Source organism: Mus caroli, unplaced genomic scaffold (assembly GCF_978045245.1).
Source record: "Mus caroli unplaced genomic scaffold, Mus_caroli_1 scaffold_8, whole genome shotgun sequence".
NCBI classification, from domain to species: domain Eukaryota; kingdom Metazoa; phylum Chordata; class Mammalia; order Rodentia; family Muridae; genus Mus; species Mus caroli.
In genome coordinates, this window is record NW_028227263.1 from 39,555,436 (window position 1) to 39,568,540 (window position 13,105).

Here is a 13,105-nt window from a genome sequence, read left to right on the forward strand (position 1 = left end):
GAAGACCAAAGTGTGGGTGCTTCAATCTTTCTTAGAAGGAGAACAAAATAATCACAGGAGCAAATATGGAGATTAAACTGTTGAGCAGAGACTGAAGGAAAGGCCACCCAGAGACTGTTCTACCGGGGAATTATGCCATATACTATTGCGAATGCCAAGAAGTGCATGCTGAAGGGAGCCTGATATGGCTGTCTCCTAAGAGGTCCTGCCAAACCCTTACAAATACAGAGGCAGATGTTTTCAGCCAACCATTGGACAAAGTGTGGGGTTCCCAGTAGAGGAGTGAGAAAAAGGACTGAAGGAGCTGAGGGAGTTTGCAACCCCATAGGAAGAACAATATCAACCAACAAGATTCCCCAGAACTCCCAGGGACTAAACTATCAACAAAGGAGTACAAATGGCTCCATCTGCATATGTAGCAGGCCAGTGCTCAGACTTCAGTCCACAGTTCGGCTCTGCCATGAGCTCATCTCCAACAGTTCTGGGTTTCTGGAAGTTTGCTTCTTGAAAGTGGTTTGTTTTTCTACCATGTGAATATCTCCAAAAATCTCTTGTTGATATTGAGGCCACTAAGTCACAAGCCATGACTGCACCCCTGTGCTTCCTAGCCACACTACACTGCACATATGTGGCATGCTCAGGATCTCTCCAGAATCAAAGCCACCATATTAGCTTCTGAGATGGGGAATAACTATCACCATCCTCTGGTTTTTCATTCTCAAGCAGGATAAAATGCCTCTTCCTGTTCCTTCTATAGATGGTTTCTGAGCTCCACTACAGATCAGCTTTTTGAAGAAAGAAACTGAAGAAGATCTCAGAAGATGGAAAAAATCTCCCATGCTCATGGATTGGCCAGATTAATATAGTGAAAATGACCATCTTCCCCAAAATAATCTACTGATTCAATGCAATTCCCACCAAAATTCCAATTCAATTCTTCATAGGGTAAGAAAGAGCGATATGCAAAAAAAAAAAAAAAAAAAAAAAAAAAAAAAGCCTGGATAGTGAAAACTATTCTCAACAATAAAAGAAATTCTGGGTCACAGACATGGTCACTTTATCTTTGACAAAGGAGTTAAAACCATCCAGTGGAAAAAAGACAGCATTTTCAACAAATGGTACTGGTTCAATTGGCGGTCAGCATGTATAAGAATGCAAATTAATTCATTCTTATCTCCGTGTACAAAGCTCAAGTCCAAGTGGACCAAGGACCTCCATATAAAACCAGATACACTGAAATTAGTAGAAGAGAAAATGGAAAAGAACCTTGAATAATACATGGGAACAGGGGATATGTTCCTGAACAGAAAACCAATGATTTATGCTCTAAGATCAACAATCGAAAAATGGGACCTCATAAATTTGAAAAGCTTCTGTAAGCTAAAGGACACTGTCAATAGGACAAAATGGCAACCAACAGATTGGGAAAAGATCTTTACCAATGCTAAATCTAATAGAGGGCTAATATCCAAATATATACAAACAACTCAAGAAGCTAGACTCCAGAGAATCAAATAACCCTATTTTAAAATGGGGTACAGAGCTAAACAAAGAATTCTCAACTGAGGAATATCAAATGCCTGAGAAGCACCCAAAGAAATATTCAACATCCTTAGTCATCAGAGAAACAGAAGTCAAAACAACCCTGAGATTCCACCTCACACCAGTCAGAATGGCTTAGATCAAAAACTCAGGTGACAGCAAATGCTGAGGAGGATTTGGAGAAAGAGGAACACTCCTCCATTGTTGGTGAGATTGCAAGCTGCTACAACCACTCTGAAAATCAGTCTGGTAGTTCCTCAGAAAACTGGACATAGTACTACCTGAGGACCTAGCTCGACCACTCCTGGACATATACCCAAAAGATGCTCTAACATATAACAAGGACACATGCTCCACTATGTTCATAGCAGCCTTATTTATAATAACCAGAAGCTGGAGAGAACCCAGATGTCCTTCAGCATGAGAATGGACACAGAAAATGTGATACATTTACACAATGGATTATTACTCTTAATGACATGAGTTTTAGACAAGTCACATACTGGTAAACAAGTTAAGAGATTAATATCAAACAAAGCAAATCCTCACCACAGTGGAATACCCCAACCAACGGGATCAGGGTAAATATACGACAAAGACATGTTACTAAGGAAATCCCCTTATCCCTAAATCCTGACTGGTGAAATAAGTTGGAACAGATGTTTGTAGATATCAGGTGTAAAAAGCTCTGTAGGATATTGACTCCAAGTCACGGTTCAGCTTCCAAGCCTGAATCATGTACCTGATTCATCAATCTTGGGATGTGACATTCAATAAAAAATCCCTATTTTTCTAAGGTATGTGTCTGAGATTTTTTTTTTTTTTGGCAATTCCTAGACCACAACACAAGTGAAAGAAAGCATTCAATATTTTATATTCTTCCCTTTATTGCCCTTTGCTGGTTTCCCTAACATATTTTCAATGCTGGTATTTCATTTTTTGAAATGTCGTATATTCATGTTGTCATCCTTTATTTTTTATTTTTTGGGTTTTTCGATGCAGGGTTTCTCTGAATAGTCCTGGCTGTCCTGGAACTCACTTTGTAGACCAGGCTGGCCTTGAACTCAGAAATCTGCCTGCCTCTGCCTCCCGAGTGCTGGGATTAAAAGTGTGTGCCACCACTCCTGGCTATTTTCATCCTTTATGACTTAGTAAAATTTCATTGTATTTAATCGCAACATTTTTTTCACCTATTCATCTGTTCATAGGTACCTAATCTAGTTCCTGTTCTTAGCATTTTAGAGTTATATCTATAACATTTACCACGTATGATAGTATTGGTACCCTGACTTTCAGGCACAACTTCCTTTATTCTTTCTTTCTTTCTTTCTTTCTTTCTTTCTTTCTTTCTTTCTTTCTTTCTTTCTTTCTTTCTTTCTTTCTTCCTTCCCTCCCTCCCTCCCTCCCTCCCTCCCTCCCTCCCTCCCTCCCTCCCCCCTCCCTCCCTCCCTCCCTCCCTCCCTCCCTCTCTCTCTCTCTCTCTCTCTCTCTCTCTCTTTCTTTCTTTCTTTCTTTCTTTCTTTCTTTCTTTCTTTCCTTTTAATTAGATATTTTATTTATTTACATTTGAAATGTTATCCCCTTTCCTGGTTTCCACTCTGAAAATCCCCTATCCCCTCCCTCCTTGCCCTGTTCCCCAACCCACCCACTCTTGCTTCCTGGCCCTGGCATTTCACTATACTGTGGCATAGAAACCTCACAGGACCAAGGGCTTCTCCTCCCATTGATGACCAACGAGGCCATCCTCTGCTACATATGCAGCTAGAGGCATGAGTCCTACTACCATGTGATTTTTTTGATTGGTGGTTTAGTCCCAGAGAGGTCTGGGGGTACTGGTTAGTTCTTATTGGTGTTCCTCCTGTGGGGCTGTAAAGCCTTCAGCTCCTTGGGTACTTTCTCTAGCTCCCTCATTGGGGGACCCTGCAGGCACAACTTCCTTGGTAAGGTATTCTATCTTTCTCTTGGGTAAGTCTATTGGTTGTGCGTCCACTGTGTTTTCTAATTGACCCACTGAGGCCATTTTATTTACAATATTTTTGTTTTGTTTTCAAATTCTTAATTTCCTTGTTGGTATTTTTGACTTGCTGTTGACTTTCCATTCCTGTTTATGATTTAACATCAGTCTAATGACTCTTTATCTTTCTTGCTGGCTTTCCTTCTCAATCATGGGTCAATTTAATGATTTAATTCATGCGATAGTTAATACTCATTTCATATCATACATAGATCACTTTTAGTACTGAGCTTTTGTGACCTTCATCTAGTATTTTGCACATCTTGGTATCTATGAGTTTATTAGTTTAGAGTTAAAAAGGTCCTGTGATGGAGTCATAGTGACTTTTCATATTTTATCTTTTGGTTTGATTATCTCTGCTAGTTTTATTTGAGGATTTTCTTAGTGACTTACACTATTTTGAAATACAGGTGATAGAACTTCTGCTCTACTACAGAATAAGCTTAAGAAGTTCAGGATATCTCTGACTTACACAATGCAAGGCAAATGATGGTACTGCCAGATAATTCAAGTTAGAATGAAAAATTTAGAAATATTTTGAACATTTCAATCAAGCAGTGATTACCACAGAATTTTTGGATGCTATCTTTACATGACACACATCTGTGTGTGTGTGTGTGTGTGTGTGTGTGTGTGTGTGTGTGTGTGTGAAAAATGCTTATTGGTATTTCCATTTTCCTTATTATTATTATTTACCTTTCTTTTCCATTCCCTTGGGGTTTTTTGTTTGTTTAGTCTTTGTTTTCAATGGTACCTCTTTGTTGACTTCTTGCCTTGGGGTTTACAGTTGCTTATTATATTAAAATTTTATTTAGAACTAATCAATTTGTCTATTCTTCTGTATTTCTTAATCTCATCAGGAATGTTGTCATTTATCATCCAGAGGGCAACTTTTCAAATACTTTTTGACCTAAGGCCAGTTTTTGCTAGTTTTGAATGTGTTTGGACAAAAATATTGTCCATGCTGTAAACTTTACTATAGAAGCTTGTGTGTTGACCTAGTTCTCATTCTGAGCTTTTCCATGGACTCTACTGAAGCCTCCATTCAAACAGTCATGGTATCTTGTTCTGTGCGATGCTCTTGGAGCATGAATTTTCCATGTGACTATGAGGAAACTGGGGCATTTTAGACACAAGTGCATGCAATGCATGGATAGAACTCTCTGAAAGCTCTTAATTTGGGAGATTCCATCCAAAATCTGCCTCTCCTGCCTATATATTTTACATTCACAGATATGCCAACCATAAATCAAAATTGATTTTTTAAATGCACACATCTGGAACATGTGAGGATTATTTTAAATATTATAAGTAATAACTACAGAAATTAATATAGAAGAGAGTATATGCATAATTTTGAGTTAATATTAATTGCATAAAAGATGAGTATTCCAGGATATCTAAAGACATGATGAACCAAAGTCACTGCAGATGCTGAGGCATTAGTACAATTCTTTCAGCTGCATTTTGTTACCATCAATTCTGAATGAGACTTGGAGACCCCATATGATCACAGGGTGACTTGGTATGACATCAGATGAGAGTCAAGTATCTTAGTTACAGATGATTATTTTAGTCCCCCTGGAATATTTTCTTGTAGAATGATTTTTAAAAAGTTAACAGCCCATGTGCTCCAGGGAACTGTCAGGTAATAACAGCTCTTAGGAACTAAGGTTTGAAGACTTGCTGGATTATACTCTTCTAGGCTGGTGACTCAGTTGAGTCTCTTCACATACAGAATTTCCTGCATTAGGAAAGAAATCCCAGATGATGTGCCAGCTTCACCATAGTTGGGAAACAGCAATGGATGTTCCTTGTTAGGGTAAGGCAACACAGGCTGCAGACACCAAAGCTCCACATGCCACTCTCCTTTTCTGCTGTGTTCACAAGTGCCAGTGCTCCAGGTGAGGGTAGGGAAGATGATGAGGGGGAAATGCTCCTTTCAAGGAGTCGCCATTCTCTTTACATAGGCAGGGGCTTTAGCCTTTGCTTTTCTTGGCTCCCACTTTCTCCTCTGCCCCTTGCTTACTCAGGGCATCCCCTTTGGGGTTTCTTTACAAGTCTGAGATGCAACCGGAGGCTCCTACACTGGAAAATCATGTGGGAAACCACCTCCCTGCTCATTTCAAACACAGGGTTTTTTAAAATTGGGAGTGCTTCTGTGAAAGTATCTGCATGAGATTCTTTGTTCTTTTGATAAGCTAACTTTTATTTAATCATTAGTATGTGCCAGACAATGTTGAACTACAAATGAAAGAAATAAATGTATGTTTAAAGACTGTTGAAGGCCAGGCGTGGTGGCGCACGCCTTTAATCCCAGCACTCGGGAGGCAGAGGCAGGCGGATTACTGAGTTCGAGGCCATCCTGGTCTACAAAGTGAGTTCCCGGACAGCCAGGGCTATACAGAGAAACCCTGTCTAGAAAAACAAAAAACAAACAAACAAAAATTTTGTGTTTTGAGGCAGCAACCCACTCTAAGATCATGTAAACATATATTGAATATTTTTTAAAATTCATGTGAGAATTTCGTGCAAGTTTTTATGTATAACCTGAAGATAATAGCCAACCTGCATATGTATTGAGTAGAAAATTTTAGGAAACAGTTATATTAAAACCAACTTTAAAGACAAAAGCCAAAGGGTCCAGAACTATCCCATTAAAGACTGTGAATCATATTTCTGAAGAATCAGAGAGCATTTTTATCTGGAATAGAGAGTTAGGGAGAGGTAAAGATTTATGCTGTGTATATTGCCCAAAGTTATGGTACTAATGAACTGAGGAACATCAGAGAATGACATGAAGTTGAGAAGAGATGTAGGTGAGGGCTATCAAAAGGAGTTGAACTATGTATATTGAGTTTGTTCTTAAGAGCTATTTTTCTTGTTGGACTCAAAAATTACTATGTACTCGAAATCTGGATTTTAAATCTCCTTGTTTGAGGGCAAAATGGAATAACTGATACATGAATATTAAGTAACCTTATCACTATGTGTTAAGTTGTGCACAATGTGTTCAGTGTTTTCGATTAAACCTCAAGTATTTTATCATTTGAGATAAACATTGAAAGTCTGTAACAATATCAATAGCATGTTATTGTGATTTTCCTGCCCAACCAGGATAATGACAATATGACATAGAAACATCAAGAAATGTTACAGGATAGTCCTGAAGATGCAGTAGATCATGAAAACAATGTCACTGATATAGTGTGTCCAACAATAAAGGAGAGGTTTTAAAAATTATTGACACTTAAATATACCAAATACCATAGAAAATGAAGACGCTATGGAAAGAGATAAGATCATTGATTTGATTAAAAAAATTATCACAATTACCTTTAGGAAGTTAATGAGACTGGAAATGTTTCAAGAGTGAGTGGTGTGCAACATGAAAAGCAGACGCAGAGAGTTCTGAATGTGTCACTAATTAAGACAGTTAAAATGCAGGAACAAAAGGGTCAAGGAGCTAGTGCAGCTTTTACCCTTTCCTCTCAGGCAAAAAATAATTTTCTGACATTATGGTTTTTAAAAACCACAATATTTACCTTTGTCACCACATTAATTGCAGAATTTTTAATCATTATTCACTACTGATCTCTAGAACTTTTTCACTTTATAAATATGAAATTCTACAAATTGGGCAAAATCATACTATTCCTCCTCTTTAGAGTCACTGGATTTTGAGTCTGTCCATTTCGGATAGCACATTTGAGAGAAGCACAGTGTTTGTCTTTAGTGACTGGTCTATTTCATTGAGTAAACAGACTTCTCCATAAAGTAGATTACAGCAGGATTCCCTCCTGTTTTTTTTTTTTTTTTAAATAGCTAACTAAAAACAAAGCAGAACATTTCTCTCAATGAATGCTGGCTGGATTTGTTTTAACCATTTGCCTATGGGAACTGTAGGCTGTTTTCTGTTTATCCTCTTTAACAATGTTTGAACAGAATTAGTAAAATAATATTAAGAAGAAAACAACAGAAAGTCTTCAAGGAGGGCTGTTAGTGTGTGTGGTGGTAATGCCTGCAGGAATACCAGGACTGTGCAATACCATGCTGCTACTTACAATTTTCTTTTAAATAGGAAACCATAAAAGGAGTTACAGAAAAATATCAACCAGACTCATAATGTTTTAAGGAACATTTAGGGTTTCATGTTGGGCTACATTTCTAGCTCCCCTTGACAACATGTCTGCAGGTCACAAGATGGACATCCCTTGAAGCACAGTGAAAGTTGGCTTGATTTTGCTTTGTACTATTCCACTATAACCCTGTGTATGATGTTACCAGGTTCTCAGGAAGAGATGATGAGTATTATGACCACAAGCATGAGGCTTCCATCTTGGGAAATCTGAAACACTGAAAACCTAGAAAATTCATGTCTTTAATTGGAAACTTACTTTCATTGTCTACATAGTATGTAAACAGAGTAACTTATTATAAAGATTAGATGAGAAATAGAGTTTAAAACAAGGTCTCTACCCAACTGTAGCTTTTATGCTAGGTGTTTACAAAGTTTCAGAATGTAGCAGGGAGGATGGAAAGAGAGGCAGTGATGAAATTAAAACAGCTATTAAAACAGAAATTAAACAGCTACATCCTAAAAGACCCAGTAGAAAAAAACTTTTATTGTCTGGTTATAAACACAAAGATCTGCTTTGTGACTGAATATACAGATAATAAAATTATACAAAGTTGAAAAGAGAATTGTCAGTTGTAATCCTATCACTCACTGAAATACATGATCTCTACTTGAAAGCATGAATGTTTGAGAATTATATTGTAAGGTGTTGATTTTTATGTATTTTCTATGCACACAAAAATAGTCATGTATTTTCAGTAATTAGAAAAACCCCATTAGCATATCATATATTCAAAAGTATTATCTACAGGTGAACAACTGAGGCATCTAATTTTAATAAGACTGGGCTAAATTATAATGTACTGTAACTGCCAGGACATATGTATACTCCCTGTTCCCACTGTATTTATCTCCTACTTCTTTATTAGTTTATCATTGCACATCCATAAAGAGTTATTAATGTTTGCTCTGTCATCTCTAATGTAATTTCTTTGATTCCTTATTCCCATTGTGTTTTGTCACAGTATATGCTTAAGCCATTCAAGTCAAAATTATCATTTCCTTTTGAACTTTGGACCTTTGGAGTCAGGCTCAGAAATCTTCATGGAGTCAATAAAGCACTAACTTATTTTTAAATATATATACTTAGTGATGTATGTTTCTCTGTATGCAGTACATGGACAAACATGCTGGAAATCTGAAAAAATTATGTTTTCACTGTGCTAAATTATGCAGTCACATCACATTTGTCCCTATCTTGTCAATCAGTTAATTATGACTTATTTAATAAGGAACAGTAATTATTCTTATTGGAAATGCTGAGCTTAGCATTAACCTACCACTCAGGCAGCCTCTTCTGGCTGACTCCTATAATTTATAGTGTCTGCTTTGACATATTCTGACATTAGTTTCACTGTATTATCGACTTTTCATTTTTACATATTTTCATTTTAACTGTTTACTTATTTAAAAATTTCATTGTCTTTTCTTTCCTCAGAGTATGTAGGCTAAATTGGAAATGAAAACAATCATTATATGTAAGTACAAAGAAGAGTAGGTCTCTACTGAGCCATGTTCCCTGTTCTCACTAGGTTCCTCCACCACAAGGGTCACCCCTTTTAATCAACATGGTGGTATTTGTTGTGAGTTCACTATACATTCACTATTTTTCTAGGGAATAATAATAGTTTCTAAGGACCCTCAAAATATATAATTTATCCTTTTATTTTATCTTTTTTTTCTATTTTTCTTTTATTGAAAATATATTCTTTTCAAATGACATATTCTCACTATGGCTTTCTCTTCCCCTACTCCTCTAATATCCACCCCCTATCTGAAGTCACGCCCTTACATTTCACTATAGGAAACAACAAGTGTTAAGGGATAATAAAAAAATAAGATAAAATATAAACAAACAAATCAGAATATAACAAGACAAGCAAACAGAAGGAAGAAAAGCCAAAGAAAAAGCACAAGAATCACATACAGATGCAGAAGCACACACACATTCACACACACAAACTTGCCTCCCCCAAATACAGCCATAATAAATACACAAAGGATTGCCTTTTATTTCTAACTTTGGGCAATTGTTAATGTCTAATGACTTATATGATGTTAATTCTTGTTAAGAGATGAAATAATAAAGAAGGTTTTAAGTGGTAGAGTTTTTATTTAAATTTTTATTCTTCTGAAAATTTCACACACGAGTACAGCATTTTCATTATTTTTACTTCTCTCCCACTCTGCTTCTTTCCATGACTCCTACTCCCCCATATAAGCCTAGAGTTGACTTGTGGTTTTAAAAGACCCACCACCAAATCATCTGCAAGTGATATTTGTTTCATTTCTCAATATCTGCCCTTTTAATAATACTCGTTGCAGTGCTAAAACATTGGAAATAAAACTAGAAATATGCTTGGTTGTTGTTTGTCCATCTGTTGCTAACTCTGGCAGTTAGGGTAGCTGTAACACCCTGGAGATAGAGAAGTCCTCTGAGTTCATTTAGAGTAGATAGGAGCTATAGACAGAGGGAGCTCACAAGACCTTAACCTCTACAGAAAATTCTTTAAGAAAGAAGAAAACTTTGAGTATGTAGAGAGGAAGGGGTACTCTGAATTGCTAGTGTGAAACTATTTGGAGTAATTTTTGCATTTAGTAATATAGGAGTGATAGCAACTATATATTATGTACTTAAAGTGGATTAGAAGTGAATGAAATGAAACTGTTAACAATAATAGTCACTAGGTGTTAGCAATGGATGGAAATTGGTGTCATTAGTGCTGAAGGACCATTTGCAAAGAACTACAAAATTGTGCAGAAGACAGACTTTGGATATTTGAAGGATGCTAAGTGTAACAGCCAAAGAGCCAGCTATTTTATTGGTAACCCACGGAATTCTCTTTATATTGGAAATAAAAAATAAGATAAAAGTGGATTTGAGTGATGGACAGGATCATGAAACATGAATCCCTTCACCATTACTTTCTACTTATTCCTTAGTCTAAAGAGTGATTCTTGCTGGGTGGTGTCGGCTCAAACCTTTAGTCCCAGCACTTGGGAGGAAGAAGCAGGTGAATCTCTGAGTTCAAAGCCAGTCTAATCTACAGAGCGAGTCCTAGGACAACCAAGGCTATCCTACAGAGAAACCCTTGCTTTTTTTTTTTAAAGGAAAAAACAAAACCAAAAACAAAAGCAAACAAAGAAAGATGCACGATTTTTAAAAAAATTATTATTTTGCAAATAATGAAGATGACAGGCTTCATAAACATTATCACCATTTCTCAATATAAAGAATAACTAGGTAAGGTTATCAGGTTTGCTCCTCAGACCCACATAAGGATGGTGTGCTCTGAGCAGCAACACAGCCCTCTCAGGTTATTGGGAGGAACACAGGTGGCTTGGTATTGGAACATACTCAGAATCCTTTTTCCACTAAAAGATGAAAAGGGAAAAGAAAAAAACCCTGGTTTTCTGTTGTCAGAACCACACAGCACCCCAAAACCCCGGTCTTTCACAATATGGAAAGAGTTTTATAGAACTAAATGGCCCATATTTGAATTAACAAAATAACCAGTTATGTAAATATTCTGAAACAACTGATGTGCCTATTTCTTTCCTTGATGCTCTTCTACAGAGACAAACAGCCATTCATGGGTGAAGACAACAGAACCTCTGTGACAGAATTCATCTTCCTGGGTCTCTCACAGGACCCACAGACCCAAGTCCTGCTCTTCTTCCTCTTCCTCTTCATCTACCTGCTCACTGTGTTGGGAAACCTGCTGATCATCGTGCTCATCCACTCAGACCCCAGACTCCACACCCCCATGTACTTTTTCCTTAGAAACCTGTCTTTTGCAGATCTCTGCTTTTCTACTACCACAGTGCCCCAGGTGCTTGTCCACTTCCTGGTGAAGAGGAAGACCATTTCTTTTGCTGGGTGCTCCACACAGATAGTGGTGTTGCTTCTGGTCGGATGCACAGAGTGTGCACTGCTGGCAGTGATGTCCTATGACCGCTATGTAGCTGTCTGCAAGCCTCTGCACTACTCCACCATCATGACACACTGGGTATGTGTTCAGCTGGCTGCAGGGTCCTGGGCCAGTGGTGCATTTGTGTCCTTGGTGGATACCACATTCACATTACGTCTTCCTTATCGAGGAAATAATGTCATTAACCACTTTTTCTGTGAACCTCCTGCCCTCCTGAAGCTGGCTTCAGCAGATACATACAGCACAGAAATGGCGATCTTTGCAATGGGTGTGGTAATCCTCCTAGCACCTGTCTCCCTCATTCTCACCTCCTACTGGAACATCATCTCCACTGTAATCCAGATGCAGTCTGGTGAGGGAAGGCTCAAGGTCTTCTCCACCTGTGGCTCCCACCTCATTGTTGTTGTTCTCTTCTATGGCTCAGCAATATTTGCCTACATGAGGCCCAACTCTAAGATAATGAATGAAAAGGATAAAATGATTTCGGTGTTCTATTCAGCAGTGACCCCGATGCTGAACCCCATCATTTACAGCCTGAGAAACAAGGATGTGAAAGGGGCTCTCAGGAGAATAACTTTAAAATAGTTCAGGGGCATGGGAATTTGAAGCCAGTTACCATTTAAGAATACATTATACGAGATTGCTTTCTAAGTTTTTTCATGCTAATCCCATTACCCACTTTCAAATTTTACTTTTGTGCAGTGCTTCCTCAACTAGGTTAATACATTACACAGTAGATGGTTAGACCTAGGGAGAAAAAATCAAAAGTAATTAAAAGAAGACAAGAAAGGAAAATAAAGACAGGAGTAAATAAGCATATAACTACAATGAAGAGTCAATATCAACAATAAGAACATATGTAAAATTCTAGCACAGCAATCATGCCCTTTGTTATTTCAGTCAGTAGTCAAATTTATTCTTATGCATTTTGATATATCCCAGGTACATTTGCAAATCACAGATATAAGCATAAAGTAGGGTTGTACTTCCAACACTGTCTATGATTCTGCACATAGCATTTTCAAATTTAAAGCTGCTCTTCAGCAATAATGAATAGTAGAATTTTTCATAAAGGACAAGGAAAGGTTTGGAGGGAGGGAAAGGAGGACTCTTTTTAGTTTTATTTTAATTTCAGAAATTAAAAAATAAAGTTAAGCAAAGAAATATGAGCATAAAGGGTAAAGGAAAGTATACGGATTGAGAAATGATTTGAAATCAACACTAAACTTAGCAGTATAAAATTTTAAAAAGGCTAAGTTAATAATCACTTAATTGTGCTATGAATTTGCTGCTATTGTGTCCCATTGGGTTTCATTTTTATTAAATTCTCAAACTGTCTAACTGTTTTTGATTTCTGTCTTGACCTAATATTTTTTTCAATTTTGCATTGTTTAACTTCCATGAGTTTGTGTACATTTTGCCTTTGCAAGTAGTGTTAATATTCAGCACTAATCTATGGTGGTCTGGTAAAGCACAGGG

The 13,105-nt window shown here is 37.3% G+C and overlaps 1 protein-coding gene across 1 annotated transcript; it reads left to right on the top strand.

Annotated features, from left to right (window-relative positions):
- Positions 1–11,287: 11,287 nt before the first annotated feature.
- LOC110298029 (olfactory receptor 2D3-like) lies at positions 11,288–12,211 on the top strand. The gene has a single exon (XM_021167073.2). It carries the CDS (start codon positions 11,288–11,290, stop codon positions 12,209–12,211), a length of 924 nt encoding a protein of 307 aa, XP_021022732.2.
- The last annotated feature ends 894 nt before the right edge of the window (positions 12,212–13,105 follow it).

Coding starts and splice junctions, on each gene's coding strand:
- LOC110298029 (XM_021167073.2), top strand. CDS start 11,288: ATGGGTGAAGACAACAGAACCTCTGTGACAGAATTCATCTTCCTGGGT.